Source organism: Temnothorax americanus, unplaced genomic scaffold (genome assembly GCF_048541705.1).
Source record: "Temnothorax americanus isolate GAGA-0224 unplaced genomic scaffold, ASM4854170v1 Scaffold22, whole genome shotgun sequence".
In the NCBI taxonomy this organism is placed as follows: Eukaryota; Metazoa; Arthropoda; class Insecta; order Hymenoptera; family Formicidae; genus Temnothorax; species Temnothorax americanus.
This window is the reverse complement of record NW_027509360.1, coordinates 379625-393707: the sequence shown is the minus strand read 5'-3', so window position 1 is coordinate 393707 and position 14083 is coordinate 379625. Positions and strand designations below refer to the sequence as shown.

Here is a 14083-nt window from a genome sequence, read left to right as displayed (position 1 = left end):
ATATTTATCTCTACTTTTTGTTTTTTTTCTCTCACGGGCAATAGATTTTCGAACGCACAGAGCGCACAGTGATTCTTAATATGATTGGTTCTTGCCTTTGGTTCTTTTCCGGATCCAAGTGCAAGAACCGATCATAATGAGCGCTCACTCAACCCGACAGAGGTCTCCACTCTCTCCTGTCGGAACGCAGCCATGGTTATATACATATACCGTGACGAGAGTGACAGCTAGAGGGGAAAGGGGGGAAGGAATATCAACATGGCGACTTGTGCGGTAAATCGGGCTAGTCGCGCCCTTTCGGTCGCGGTCGCAGTCGCGATCGCATGGTGAACGTTTGTTGACGTTGACGTTGACGCGCGCCGTGCGTGTGACTCGAGGCTCTCTCGAGTACTCGAGGTCGAGGGTCGTTCGTGTTCGTGTCGGTGCAGTTGCGAAGACGTCGAGGACGCGCGTCTTCCCGCCTCTGCACGTGGTGCTGTGCTGTGTGGTGTAAAGTGTTGCGTGCTGTTGCGTGGTTCTGTGACCCGTGACCGTGACGCGACCGATAGCACAACACGGCCACGATGTCGGTCAGCTACGCTAGGATGAAATCGTGCCACGAGGCATCGTCGCCAACGTCGCCGACAACGCCGACGACGCCGACGTCGCCGACCTCGCCAACGACGCCGTCGACGACTACGCCGAGTAACGCGCCCAGGCGTGCCGGCGACGAGGAGGATTGGCGGATGCAGCTGGCGTTCTGCAAGCCCCGTCACAACGCCACGATCGAATACGTCAATTGTATCAGTCAGACTTGGCGCATGAAGGAGCGGGTACGTACATACGTACGTACTACACGCGACGTTACGACGCGACGGTTCATCTCGGAGTGAGAGAGAAAGAGAGAGAGAGAGAGAAAAACGAGAGCGCGAATGAAGCTATGTGATCGCGTACATGCTTTATATGTGCTTTTTTCTCTTCAGATGAAAACGGTGAGCGTCGCTCTGGTGTTGTGCCTAAACGTTGGCGTTGACCCCCCGGACATCGTCAAGACGCAGCCGTGCGCTCGCCTCGAATGCTGGATAGGTAACTGAATTAAATAGCCTTCCTAGTTTATTTACATTCCTCCTTCTCTATCGTTATCGTTATGTAACTGCGATTTTAAGGTTAGGTTAGGTTGTTAGGTATGTGTCCCGTGCGTCGCGGCGCGGTGTGCCGAGTGCCGAGTGATTCGACTGGAGCAGCTAGAGCTAGACCGCGATTATACATACGATACGGAATGATGCGATATGCCGACACCAAAAAATTCGAAAAATGAGAAAAAGAATCAAATATTGCGTATAGTATGCATATATCGGCATAGAGACACATTCATAGAAGAAACACTCAAATTTGATGCTTTATCATTTGCATACTTATCGTTTGATATACAAATGTACTAGGATCAATTATAATATTATTGGCTTTTACCCTAATGTCGTTCTCCTTCTCCAAACTGTGTTTCAAACTCTGTATGCGATATAAAGTAGAATCGTTTTTATTGTTATAACGATAATATTCTAATTACTATAATGTAAAGCAGAAACGTATGTAAAAATCTTATAACATTATTTATAGAATAAGGCTTTTTTTCTTTCTTATTTGCAAAATAATTGTAAATACTAACCGAATGATGATCGAACAACGTATAAACGTACGCAAATTTTTATGTATCTGTATAATCAATATAATTCTACGATAAACTTGGATGCAAAATTGTCAAGACTGATATCTCTTTCCAGATCCGTTGTCGGTAAGCCCTCAAAAAGCTCTCGAGACTATAGGTTCGAATTTGCAAAAACAATACGAACGATGGCAGCCAAGAGCCCGCTATAAACAAAGTTTGGATCCAACTGTTGAGGAAGTTAAAAAGTTATGTACGTCTTTAAGGCGAAATGCCAAAGAAGAAAGAGTTTTGTTTCACTATAACGGTCATGGAGTGCCCAAACCTACTACTAATGGTGAAATATGGGTATTTAATAGGGTCAGTACAGACTCGGTATAAATAAATGAATTTATGTTCGTCGTATCTGATGCAATTCGGGTTTATATTAACAATGTTGCTTTTATCCGCTTTTACACAGACATATACGCAATACATTCCATTGTCGGTGTACGATTTGCAGACTTGGATGGGCGCGCCTAGTATTTATGTATACGATTGTTCCAATGCGGGTATTATAGTAGAATCTTTCCAGCAATTTGCCGACCAACATGAAAAGGAGTACGAGGTAATAATGATGTGTATAAATTTCTTTAATTAAAAATTCTAAATATTAATAAAGAATGTAAATGTAATTATTGAGCGAGATTATGCGTTACAGATGGAAAAGCAGCAAAATCGCGCGACCGGGGTGACGTGTCCTGCAGCACCATGTTACAAAAATTGTATTCAATTAGCAGCATGCGCGGCTAATCAGATTTTACCTATGAATCCGAATCTACCTGCAGATATATTTACTTCGTGTCTCACTACACCCATAAAAATTGCGATACGCTGGTAAGAATTTTTAAAAATAATGGGGCTGTTTTCTATTGCTACGCTAGTTTGAGAAGTGTACGCACCTACCCGTACGATACATTTTTTGTTTTACATAGGTTTGCAATGCAGCCCACATCCAAATTAGTTCCCAACATATCGCTTGATCTCATTGACAAGTAAGATTATGTCAAATTTTTATTAAATTTTATCATTTTGTAGAGAGAAACTAGTCTATAAATATCTTTATATATACATGGTCTAGAATTCCTGGGCAATTGACCGATAGAAGAACAATGCTAGGCGAGCTTAATTGGATATTTACCGCCATTACCGACACGATAGCGTGGAATACCTTACCAAGAGGTAAGAGATTTCAGCTAAAAGTTTATTAACGCAAATTAAAAGTATGATTATGATAATTATAAAAATGTCTTACAGATTTGTTTCAAAGATTATTTAGACAAGATTTATTGGTTGCCAGTCTCTTCAGAAATTTCTTGCTGGCAGAGAGGATACTTCGTTCTTACGATTGCACGCCAGTTTCTTCCCCAAAATTACCGCCAACTTATCAGGTAAATTGATTTGTTATCCCTAAAAATAACGTATAAATGTATTTCTTTGCTGTAACGTTTAAATGTGCCAAAATTTTGAATTATTTTTTCTTGCTTTTAAATTTGGAATAAAACTAATATTTTCCTGCACACACATTTTTTTTTAGCACCGTATGTGGCAAGCTTGGGACATGGCGCTTGATCTGTGCTTGGCACAATTGCCAACGGTTCTGGAAAATGAAGACCGATACGTGCATTCGTCATTCTTTGAAGATCAACTCACAGCTTTCCAAGTATGGCTCAACTTAGGATCGAAAAATCGCAGTCCGCCTGAGCAGCTTCCAATTGTCCTCCAAGTGCTGTTGAGTCAAGTTCATAGACTGAGAGCGCTGGAGCTGCTAGGGCGTTTCCTTGACCTTGGTCCGTGGGCTGTGAACTTAGCACTTAGCGTCGGCATCTTTCCGTATGTTTTAAAATTATTACAAAGCAACGCCAGAGAACTTCGACCCCTGCTTGTATATATATGGGCAAAAATTCTAGCGGTGGATAATGTGAGTCCTATATTTCTGTATTATTATTTATTACGCGTATAATGTGACACACTATTCCTCATATGTAACAATTCTAATTTTAGATGTGATTCTCAATTGCAGACTTGCCAAGCAGACCTTGTACGCGATGGTGGTCATAAATATTTCTTGTCCGTGCTGCAGGATACTTCTATCCCGGTAGCTTATATATTATACTTAATTTGATTCGGTAACTAAGCCCGGACTACAACGGCTAAAGTTTCTCGTAACGAAAGTATGTTTGATAATGATTCCAGAGTGAGCACAGAACATTAGCTGCGTTTGTATTGGCCAGTATCGTAAACGATTATCGGCCGGGTCAAGTGGCTGCGAATCAAGGCAATCTCGTTTCGATATGTTTGGAACAATTAGGAGATACAAATTCTTTGCTACGGCAATGGCTTTGCTTGTGCCTAGCGCGGCTTTGGCATAATTTCGATAAGGCGAGATGGTGCGGCGTCAGGGACATTGCTCATGAAAAATTATTCACCTTGTTAAAGGATCCCGTCCCAGAGGTTACACGACACTATATATATATATAAATATATATGTACACCGCACACACACGCACACGCTCAATAAAATAATTGCATATATCTATAAATTTCCAGAATTAGACTTGCATGTATATAGATAATTGTGATTTATATCAATTTATTTTACAGTTACTTCATAACGCCATTTTATAGCACAAAAAAGTTTATATAATTTTTTAAATTTCTAATATAAATTTAATATGATTGTGATAACGAGCCAGAAAGCTTATGGCAGTTTTATTATAACGTTACGTATCAATTTCGTAATTTTAAAGAAATGTTGTTTGATACAGGTCCGGGCAGCTAGTGTGTACGCATTGGGCACATTTGTAAACAGTGTTACGACCAGAAGCGAGCACGCGAATAATATCGATCAAATTATCGCTATGACACTTATCAATACAGTTTCTCACGACATGTGTCCATTGGTTAGAAAAGTAAGTCAGGATTGCAATATGGAATTGGTAAACATAGACAAATTACTGACAAATTGTTACGAAATTTGTTATGCAGGAATTGGTTGTGGCTCTCCAATGGATGGTGCTACATTTTGAAAATTCCTTCGTTACGCTAGCTATGGCCGAGGAGAACAGTCGGAAAGATCTCGTCGTAGAAACTCTATCCCCATTTAGTGGTATGAGACGCATTAGCTCGCGCGACAGATTGAAGATGTTGTCCCCTAACAATACATACACCGTAGATACGACCGATGGGTTTGGACCGCAGGATCGCATCAAAAGAGTATCGTCTTCGTCATCCATTAGTAGTCTAGGTAAGGAGTGCCTGCCGATTTTCGAGAAAAGTCGAAAATCAATTAATACTTTTTCTGTCTGAGCACTGGATCGAACAGTTATTTGCATTGATTCTTTCGTGTGTCAGGTAATAATTGGGAGTTCGTGAGGAAACCTTGCGAGTCACTTGGTAATAATGATTGGAAGTTTCATTGCACGTTCATGTACCTATAATTTATTATTATGCTTTTTGTTTTTGCAACTGTGCATTTTCTGATAGACTGATAGAGTGCTTTTTGCACAAGCTTTGTATATAATAGCGACATTTTTTTTTCTTTCTTATTAAAATAAATTTTATTAAGATAAACGATAACGACGTTTCGTGAATTTTATCAAATCGTTCATCGTAGGTCACAGTTCTCTTGGGAACTTACCGAGTCTCTCCTATGGTAGTGTATATATGAAATTATGGCATGGATTGTGCAATCTCGACAACGATCCTCATCCGGTAGTCAGTGCTATGTCTCAAAAAATTACCAATCATATTCGTAACAAGGTATTAATATCAAACTTGTGTCACTTAAAACTCGGCTGTAAAGTTTTCGTTATATAGCACGTTATTAAAAATTTCAGGTAAAAGCATCGTCCATCCCTAAGGAAGTAGTTGAAACAAAAATCTCCTCGTCATTGTCTCTCCCGCCGTCTCCGTCAAATCGGACTGGTTATTTGAGGTCAGTCAAGATTTACCTTATATAAGACTTAATCTCTGTCTCATCTCTAACTCTAACAATTATTTTTATGTATTAACAATAGCAAAGGAGAATCACCACCAGCGACTGTCAACTCTGGAACGGATCTCTTGCGTTCTTCGAGAGTTCTATCGCACAGTAGTCGTTCGAGGAAACCTGTTCCTAATACGGTAAGAATCGATTGTCTTCTTTTTTTTTTAATCTCTTTCTGAACCGTTAACTTTTGTAACCGATCCAAGACAGCAAAGTAATGGACGTACAAACATAAATCGTTTAAATTTTATTTTTAAAGTTACAATAAATTAAGAAATTATTCCAAGTACTAGAAATATTGACATATAATGAAAAATCATTCACTTATAATTTTAGATATCCGAAGAGACGGACGAAGCACCTGGAGCTAAAACTCCATTGACCACCTCCCAATTTGTTGAATGGAGTTGCGCGCAGTTTGCTCAGCCCGTCAGTCTAGAGGACGAAATGGACGATGTAGAGAGCAGACCATATCTCGAGCGAGAATGGCGGTAAGAAACTTTTATATATGTATATAAAAGTCTACTAAAAATGCTAGTTCTCTAATTATAAAATGAGCTTTTGCGTTTTTACATAAAATGTTATACATGATCGTTGCAGATTTATACGTAACGCGAAGCAAAGACAAGACGCAAGGGAGGAACAATTACGCGCGCCGCAAAATAAGATGGAATCGCAAGTGTGTCACGCGAGGTGTTCCCAGTCACCTCAAGTTCTGGTTTTTCATCCATTCGAACCACATTTGGCCGTGGCGCTGAAAGATTGTTTCGGGTATTTGAATTTTCTGTCACCGTAATAAACAATTGCTAACGTACATACGAAAAAGATGTTTTAATTAACATTTATTAAAAATTCTTTTAGCATATGGGATTATCAGAGTGGCACAAAATTAACTTATTGCACAAGTTACGGAAACAAAGTAAAATCGCGCATCACGGCACTTGAATTCATCAACTCTCACGACTTGACTCTGCTGATGGCAGGTTCCGACGACGGTTCCGTACAAATCTGGAAGAATTACAGTGGCACGATAAGTCGCGATCCGATTTTACTCACAGCTTGGCAGGCGCTGGCGGACGTGCAACCCGCAACAAAGACTTCTAGTGGTACATATCAGCGAGCATGTTTAAGACTCGGTTGTAAATTTACTTCTAGAATGCCTAGAATATAACCGCTGTTTTAGCTTCTTACATCTTTTTAGCTTTTTACATTATATTTACTCAATAATAATTCTGTATACTTTCGTACAGTATACTTATATTCAGTATTGCAGCGAATAATAGTCAATAATCTACCTGTCGACAGTGACAGCACGACTCGTCACAAAATGGGAACAGAAATCGCTCACTCTAGCGGTAACGGGCGATGTCCGTATTGTAAGGCTCTGGGATGCGGAAACTGAATTGAAGAAGCAAGATATTCCAACAGGCGCCGATTGTTGTACCACGTGCATCGACGTTGACGGCACAGGTTGGTTGTTTAAAGAAGAGATATTTTCTATCCTCACATTACGAGACATTTTATATATTACTGTATATCGTTTTTTGTTACGCCAGTAACAATGTAAAATGAGCATCCTGTTCATCTAAAAATGTTTTCTGCAAAATTTTTCAGGTGCAATAATGGCACTGGGCTGCGGCGACGGATCAGTTCGACTCTTGGATCGAAGATTACCTCCGGCAGATGCAAGAGTTATGACTTGGAGGGAACACACCGGTTGGGTGTTGGGCACATTTTTAAGACAATCCGAAGGAGCCGCACCGCAACTGTTCACCGGATCCTCCACAGGCGACATAAGAATCTTTGATCTTAGGAAACATTCCTCCGTGAACACGATTCAAATAACACCGGGCATCGCGGCATTGACTGTGCACGAAATAGCTGATGTTTTTGCCTGGTAAGCGCGATTAACTTGATCTTTTTCTAGTTATATTAGTATTATTTGTGTGTCAATATGACCATTGTAGATTTTATTAGCTGTAATTCCCGATATTACTTTAATGACGATATCTCTCGCGTTGTCTTGAATTAGAGAAAGATATGTTTTTGTTTTAGTGGCACCACAAATCATTGCATCAGCGTCTACAATACATCGGGACAACATCTCAATACGATAAAATTTCACGAAGGATTTATGGGTACGCGCCTCAGTCCGGTAAGCTGTCTGAATTTTCATCCATTTCGCGTAACTTTGGCGGCCGGCTTCGTGGACAGTACCTTCACGGTATACGAGCCACGTAGATGACTATTAGAGATGGAACTCGTGTAAGAGCCTTGTAGAATTTTGTAAATTTATAAAAGCGCTATATACATATATTTTTCCCTATTTTTTGTTCGCGTCCGTCTTTGCGCGAACGCTGTTGCGATATTATCGGCGAAATTAGGGCCTTTTCGTCCTCGGTGTTTCCGCGAGAGAAACACAGAATAATTCCTATGACGATGATAAAGTAGCCTCCCTTTTCCTGCTATTTCTTCTAGCTTCTCGTTAGAAAATCGATAATCTGGTTGGTATCACGCGCAAAAGATGGAGCGAAGACATAGTTGTAGCTTTTGTGATAAAAGTGAGAGACGGGCGGGGTTAACCAAAGTATTTCGAGGCGACCAAAGAATGAGATACGATTAACCATCTTGGTACGATTTTTGCGCATAAGATAGTGACTGTCGACAGAACTTTGGTGTACCGGGAAATGCTGATGCATAATTGCATAATATATGTACATTGTGATAAAAGGTTAAGGCGAGTTTGTGTGCAAGCGAGAGAAAGATTAACGTTTAACGAAAACTTTACGAAAACTGTACGGTGAGATAAACTCATCTATCGTGCCACGTAATATCTTTTCCTACTGCAGCAGAATTAAGCTGTTTCCATACAGATTTTGACGTAACAAAGATATTTTAATTACCGAACCGAGCACGATGTGGCTGTGTAAATACGGCTCGCGTTACATGCATTTTTATAAACTACGTGAGTGACAATTGTTGCTAGAGTATATACGTTTCGCTGTTGTTTGTCGACATAATATTGTCATCTTTCGTTTTTAAATATTATACTTCTATCATCGTGTTCCTGACCAATAAAACACGTTAGTTCCGTTTTGAACAATTTTAGCCATTACCAATATCGTACAAAGCTTTGCTTAAATAAGTATAATTTTGTAAACGGTAAGATTTTGACGAAGGACATATTTGTTACGTTTATATGTTTATTCGCGTGGCAATATTAGATATAAACTGTATGTATATGTGCAATATTTGTAGATCGATCGTCGTCTAGATATATCGATCTAGATACACAACAGCACAGCAGAAATCGCAAAATATATTTATAAAGCTGAAAAAGAAGAAAAAACGCAAAAAATTATGGAGGGAGAGAGCGGAAAGCGCATATTTTTTTACATAAATATGCAACTTTCTAACAAAATTATACTTATTATCTATATAAGTTTATTTTACAAAAAGCATTTAATCGTGAATGTTTAATTGTACACATTGCGTCTACAACGAAGCGTATCGATCGAATTTTTACTTCTCAAGAGCCATTAGGAAAAAAAATCTAACCATCTTACATATGTTTCATTAAGAATTAAGCAAAGTATTTAGAGATTACCGCAATTCTTTCCTCTGATGCATCAAACGATATGTGGCAAAATTATTAGAAAATATTAACGACCGCATCTGTGATCGCAGTTGCGCAATTGCATCGTCGAAAAATAACGACAAGGTCGTTAATTTATTTTACAACAATATGATTATTTAGCAATTATGTTATTAATATATACTAGCTTGTTCCGTTTAATTCTCGGTGGAAGTTGCTGCCGTTTTCGCGAAAAATGTATAATATGCCGATATTCACGGGGACAGAAAGAGAGAGAGAGAGAGAGAGAAAAAAAGAAAGAGCAATTTAGCTTCTTTACGGTGCGTAATATATAGGACAAGTTATATCGCTAAGCTAGGACAGTACAAGTAGAGCACGTTGACGTTATACGAACAAAAATCGGTTATATTAGTATGTAATGATAAATACATTGTAAATACATAAATACGTAATAGGAAACTCTCGCCGTAGAAAGAGGGAGGAGGTGCGAGAAGTGCACAGATAGCTTTGTATCACTTAATATTAAACGATAATTTTGTTATCGATACGTCGCCGTAATTTATGGCATGCGTGATAAAGTGTCGGGGATCGATGGATTTGCACACGGTATCGCAACCGATCACAGATTTGTATAGATATGCAGATGCAATACGTAGCGCTAGATGTACTTAATCGCTCACCGTCGATCGTGGGGAAAGAAAAAAAATCATACGTTTCTCTCTTTTTTTCTTTTACTTTTTCTTTTTATCAAAACGATTTGTTCGTTCTACATTTCGCTACTAACGAATTTGGGCGTTAACATTATCCATTGCGCGATTATTTCGATAAACGCTATCTATTTTTAGTACGTTCCACTGTGCCTGTGCCTGCTAAATTAGTCGTTCAACTCCCGTTTTTGCCAGTAGCAAACGAGTTTTGCAAGAGTGAATTTTTGAGTCATTTCAATTATAATAGAACAAGAGAACTAATTGAGATGCTTCCAGTCGGGAACCCTTTTAGCATTTTAAGCTACGTTGCCGCTGAAATGTTGCTATGGAAAAAAACACATCTTGGTTGATTTTAAAGGAAAACGCTATTACGTGTAAGTACTAAAGCAAAGTAAACGAGAAAGATTGATTTGAAAATTTTGCTACGGTTATGTAACAGCTATAAATTTTCAAGTTTAAACTTTCGAGAGAAGAGGAGACTAGATCTAAATAAGACGCGTAAGAAACTAAACCAGTGTATAATTTCGGCAAGTTTAATCTCTAAACGGTAAAGCTTTAGCTTTCGTTTTCTCCTTGTAGCCCTCTGACTGAAAATTATGATTAGATGTGTCAGTAGCGAAAAATGGGGAAGAAATCCTTTCTTTTTTCCACCGTACGATACATACGTCTTTCGCAACCACGTGGTTTATCGCGTTCTTTCGAAATATCAACTCGGCGAAATTATACCGGTCGATGTCTTATTTTTTCGGCAAATGTAAATATAATGCAAAATAGTTGCTCGCACGATAGCCGCTCTACCGTATACGGATATAACTCGACGGATCGCGCCGTTGTTATTATTATTATTATTATTATTATTATATACCTATGTATATTGTTAACTAGCAATAATATATATATATATATATATATATATATATATATATATATAAAATCGCGCTGAGGATTCGCAGACACTTAGGGGATAAGGCTGGAGAAAAGGCGAGAATACCAAGTATCAATGATTTTGGCACCGTATACGCCGTTGTACATTCGTGTAATTATGTAATTGCCTCGTAGTAAAATATAATATGATGACGTTACTTGTGCCGATCTTGTTTTAATAACATAAATTCGTAACATTCATTTTTCTTTTTCGCATACTTCCTTATATATTCTGAATAATCTTAATCATCGTATCCCGCAGATTCCGCAAATCCTATACAGATCCCGCTCGCAATCAGACGTCGATGTCGACCCGACTCGTTTCGTTGCGTAAGACAGGTGCCATGCCTCGAGAGCTACATAATTCAATGGTTTGCACGAGAACGATAATGCACCTTACGCTAATAATAGGTGCGTCATCGTTCGCGTCGCATTAATCATATCGTTTAGGCTCGCCCTCGCCTCCCTTATTCGCGTTGCACCGCGGCCACCGCTTCAAGTCTCGCCAACAATAAGTTGAACTCGTAAGGGCGCGGGCGTTGTCGTGATCGAGTATTTTACAAACGATTGTCGAGAACTTGAGCGTATTTCTGCAGAATCAAAGCATCCGGCTGTGGATATGCAGGCAGGTCTGCGCTCTGCAGGTTAATCAAGGTTAATGGCCCGTGCCCTACCGCGACGGGCGCTCCTATTTGCACCGAAAATATTTGCTTTATTCGGTTTCACATTTTAATCTTATCTGTCCTCGTTGTTTGAAAAAATTTCCGCTATTCGTACAGAGCGACCATTATTCGCGATTATATATATACGTACAACGTATAACGAACCGTATTAGGAGGGAATCGGGGAATGTGCTGCTCTTCTCGTTAGATAAACAGAAAATCAGATTAATAATCTTGTTTGTGCAGCGTTCTCTCGGAGAACGCGTAATTCGAGGGATGAATAAAAAAATCAGAGTAGAATGGAATCATACGTATGTATGTACACAATATGTATATGTACTGTGTCACTCGATCACTTGATATACGCGTATTAAATAGTAAATAATTAGTAAAAATTAGTTTGATTATTGGCTGATTTACGCATATCAAGAGATTAAGAGATCGATGTAAACTAGGCCTATACATATATGTCTCTTGTCAATCGTCAAACGCAGCTGCGAGAAGTCAATCGTCGTTGGTCGTTGCGGTCAGATTTCTCGATCGAGTTGATTCGTGATTCGCGACAATCGCGAGTATCGCGACCCAGCGATGGCCGATGGCGATGGGTGCGGGGTGCCATCCCTTCGCCCGGAGGGAGGAGTTGTGTGTGTGCGAACGCGCGAACGTCGCCGCGAGCTGCGAGAGGCGACGAGGCGACTCAAGGCGACTGAGACGAGGCGAGAGTGCGAGACGCCCGAGACCCCGAGACGGTGCGAGCCGTGCGAGGCAAAAGACGAAGTGGGGGGGGGGGGGAGAGCGCGGCGCGCGGGCCTCGCGGGCCTCGCGGCCGCGCTTCGCGCTCAGTCGGCTTTCGGCTTTCGGCCACGCTCGTCGCGCTCGGTGTTCTCAGCGACACGGTCATCGGTCGGATCAGCGAGTAGGCTCGGTCTGCTCTGAGAAATCGTGTCGCGCGACGTTTGTCTCGCGCAGGTGTTGCGCGCGCGTTAACACCCGCACCTGAGACCTGAGACTCCGTCAACGACCATCGTCGGATCGTCACCGGCCCAAGACACCTGAAGACACCCACGGAGGAGGCAACCAGGCAACGGCGTTCGGCATTCGACTTCGACGGGCCCCGGCCGTAACGAGCGCGCGCGGCACCATGGATCGATCGTCCAAGTTGATTCTAAAGCTCGTCATAGACTTCCTCTGCCTGTTCGTCGGTGAGTAAAAGTACCAGATTCGTCTGTGGAATCGTCGCTTATAAACTTGACAATGTTTCAAACAAGGAACGCGTCTCGCACACGATTCTCAAACGTCACACGCGTCGCGCGTCGAGCGACCGGCTGTCAGCATTGCCAGCGTTGACAGTCGTCGCGTCGCGCCGCGCCGTGTATGCACGCGGTTCGTTTGACGTCCGGCCACTCCGGCCGCGCCGAGTCAGGGCTGCGACGTGAGGGTGTGACCTCTTAATTGGCAGGTGCGTTTTGTCCATGCGAAAGCACCGTTCTCTCCGCTTCTCTCTTCGTTGCGATACGAGCGCGGTTTCCGTGAATTGCCTCTCGACGGATACCTATATAGCGCGTTGCGCTGGCGCGATACGGGGGAGAGAGAAAGAGCGCGCGCGCGATCCGTGTCGAAAGTACGCGGGTTTTCAACTCTTAGGCGCTATGCATTCCGGAGTAGCACTCAGGCCGACTCGGGCTTTAATGGAATCTCCTCGGTCAATTTATAGTATTTATACCGTGCGCGAGAGCTCTCTAACGGTCTTAATCTTGGCGTTACTTAAAAGGTGCTTTTTCTCGGGGAGGAAATTTTCAAAACGATACGCTTCGCCGGAACATCCGTACATATACGTGTAAAAAGATTGTTAAATTCTCGGAGATAAAGTTTATTGTCGCAAAACTTTATTAGTCATTCGGAATTTATAGAGATTTTTATATTATAGATTTTCCATCAAGGACCGCGAACATTCTCGTATACTTGTGTAAATTTGCAAGGCGACTTGCGCGACCTGCAGCGATACAAGAAACCGGAAGCAAACAGTTTTTATATTTAACACGGTTAATAAATGTAAAAAAGAGTGCATATTGCGCTTGATATTGCACCACGTAATAAAAGTAAACTCACAAACTCACAAAAATTATAATACATTTATATTATTTACAAAACTTTTTTGCAAATATTTGTTCTCTTATTGTTAATAGATATATTTTTATCTCGTTCCATATATATATTATAATTAAATTATGATTTACACGAATGTTGATTTACGAGCCACACACACACACACGCGCGCGCGCAATATTAGCGTGCGATACGGTACATCTCTTTCTGCCGCGTCGCGGCAATTCGTCCATCCCCATATGACCGCGTGTACGTGGATTAATGATAACATATTAATGAGTAGGAACAATGTAAGCGTATACAGATATAGATATACCGTCGAAAGAAACGAAAGATAAATCGTTCGAGTGCGAGTGTCTTAATAGATTAACACTCGGTCTCAGCGTTTTAAGCCTAATTACGTGTGATTTCGCGTTTCGC

At 40.9% G+C, this 14083-nt stretch overlaps 2 protein-coding genes across 8 annotated transcripts in view; both read left to right on the top strand.

The window, feature by feature from the left end:
- Nucleotides 1–256: 256 nt before the first annotated feature.
- Nucleotides 257–11096, top strand: Raptor (regulatory associated protein of MTOR complex 1). Of its 3 annotated transcripts, none has more exons than XM_077407037.1 (23): nucleotides 257–812; nucleotides 963–1065; nucleotides 1761–2002; nucleotides 2103–2249; nucleotides 2343–2518; nucleotides 2617–2676; nucleotides 2763–2863; nucleotides 2939–3072; nucleotides 3219–3602; nucleotides 3705–3779; nucleotides 3878–4135; nucleotides 4450–4593; nucleotides 4670–4928; nucleotides 5036–5077; nucleotides 5298–5443; nucleotides 5521–5618; nucleotides 5701–5806; nucleotides 6006–6160; nucleotides 6270–6440; nucleotides 6531–6775; nucleotides 6975–7139; nucleotides 7284–7566; nucleotides 7725–11096. In XM_077407037.1, exons 1-23 carry the CDS (start codon nucleotides 564–566, stop codon nucleotides 7912–7914), a joined length of 3933 nt encoding a protein of 1310 aa, XP_077263163.1. In that variant the 5' UTR covers nucleotides 257–563; the 3' UTR covers nucleotides 7915–11096. The 3 variants fall into 3 exon arrangements, with proteins under 3 accessions (XP_077263163.1, XP_077263162.1, XP_077263164.1); XM_077407036.1 differs by having other exon boundaries at nucleotides 257–824; XM_077407038.1 differs by lacking the exon at nucleotides 5036–5077.
- Nucleotides 11097–12208: 1112 nt separating this feature from the next.
- The window catches only part of Wun (wunen), a 29811-nt gene continuing 27936 nt past the window's right edge, over nucleotides 12209–14083 (top strand). The window contains exon 1 of one of the 5 annotated variants that reach the window (XM_077407063.1): nucleotides 12209–12759. In XM_077407063.1, the coding sequence (XP_077263189.1) occupies nucleotides 12699–12759 (61 nt within the window). In that variant the 5' untranslated portion in view covers nucleotides 12209–12698. Of the gene's footprint in view, nucleotides 12760–12928; nucleotides 13017–14083 lie in introns of those variants that run through there. The other 4 variants (XM_077407064.1, XM_077407065.1, XM_077407066.1 and 1 more) reach the window with 4 other exon arrangements.

What these genes read in the sequence shown, in the direction of transcription:
- Raptor (XM_077407036.1), top strand. Translation starts at nt 564, where the DNA reads ATGTCGGTCAGCTACGCTAGGATGAAATCGTGCCACGAGGCATCGTCG. An exon ending in TAAAGGATCCCGTCCCAGAG is followed by an intron (nt 4,136 to 4,449) that starts GTTACACGACAC and finishes TGTTTGATACAG; the next exon opens with GTCCGGGCAGCTAGTGTGTA. An exon ending in GCGCTGAAAGATTGTTTCGG is followed by an intron (nt 6,441 to 6,530) that starts GTATTTGAATTT and finishes AAATTCTTTTAG; the next exon opens with CATATGGGATTATCAGAGTG.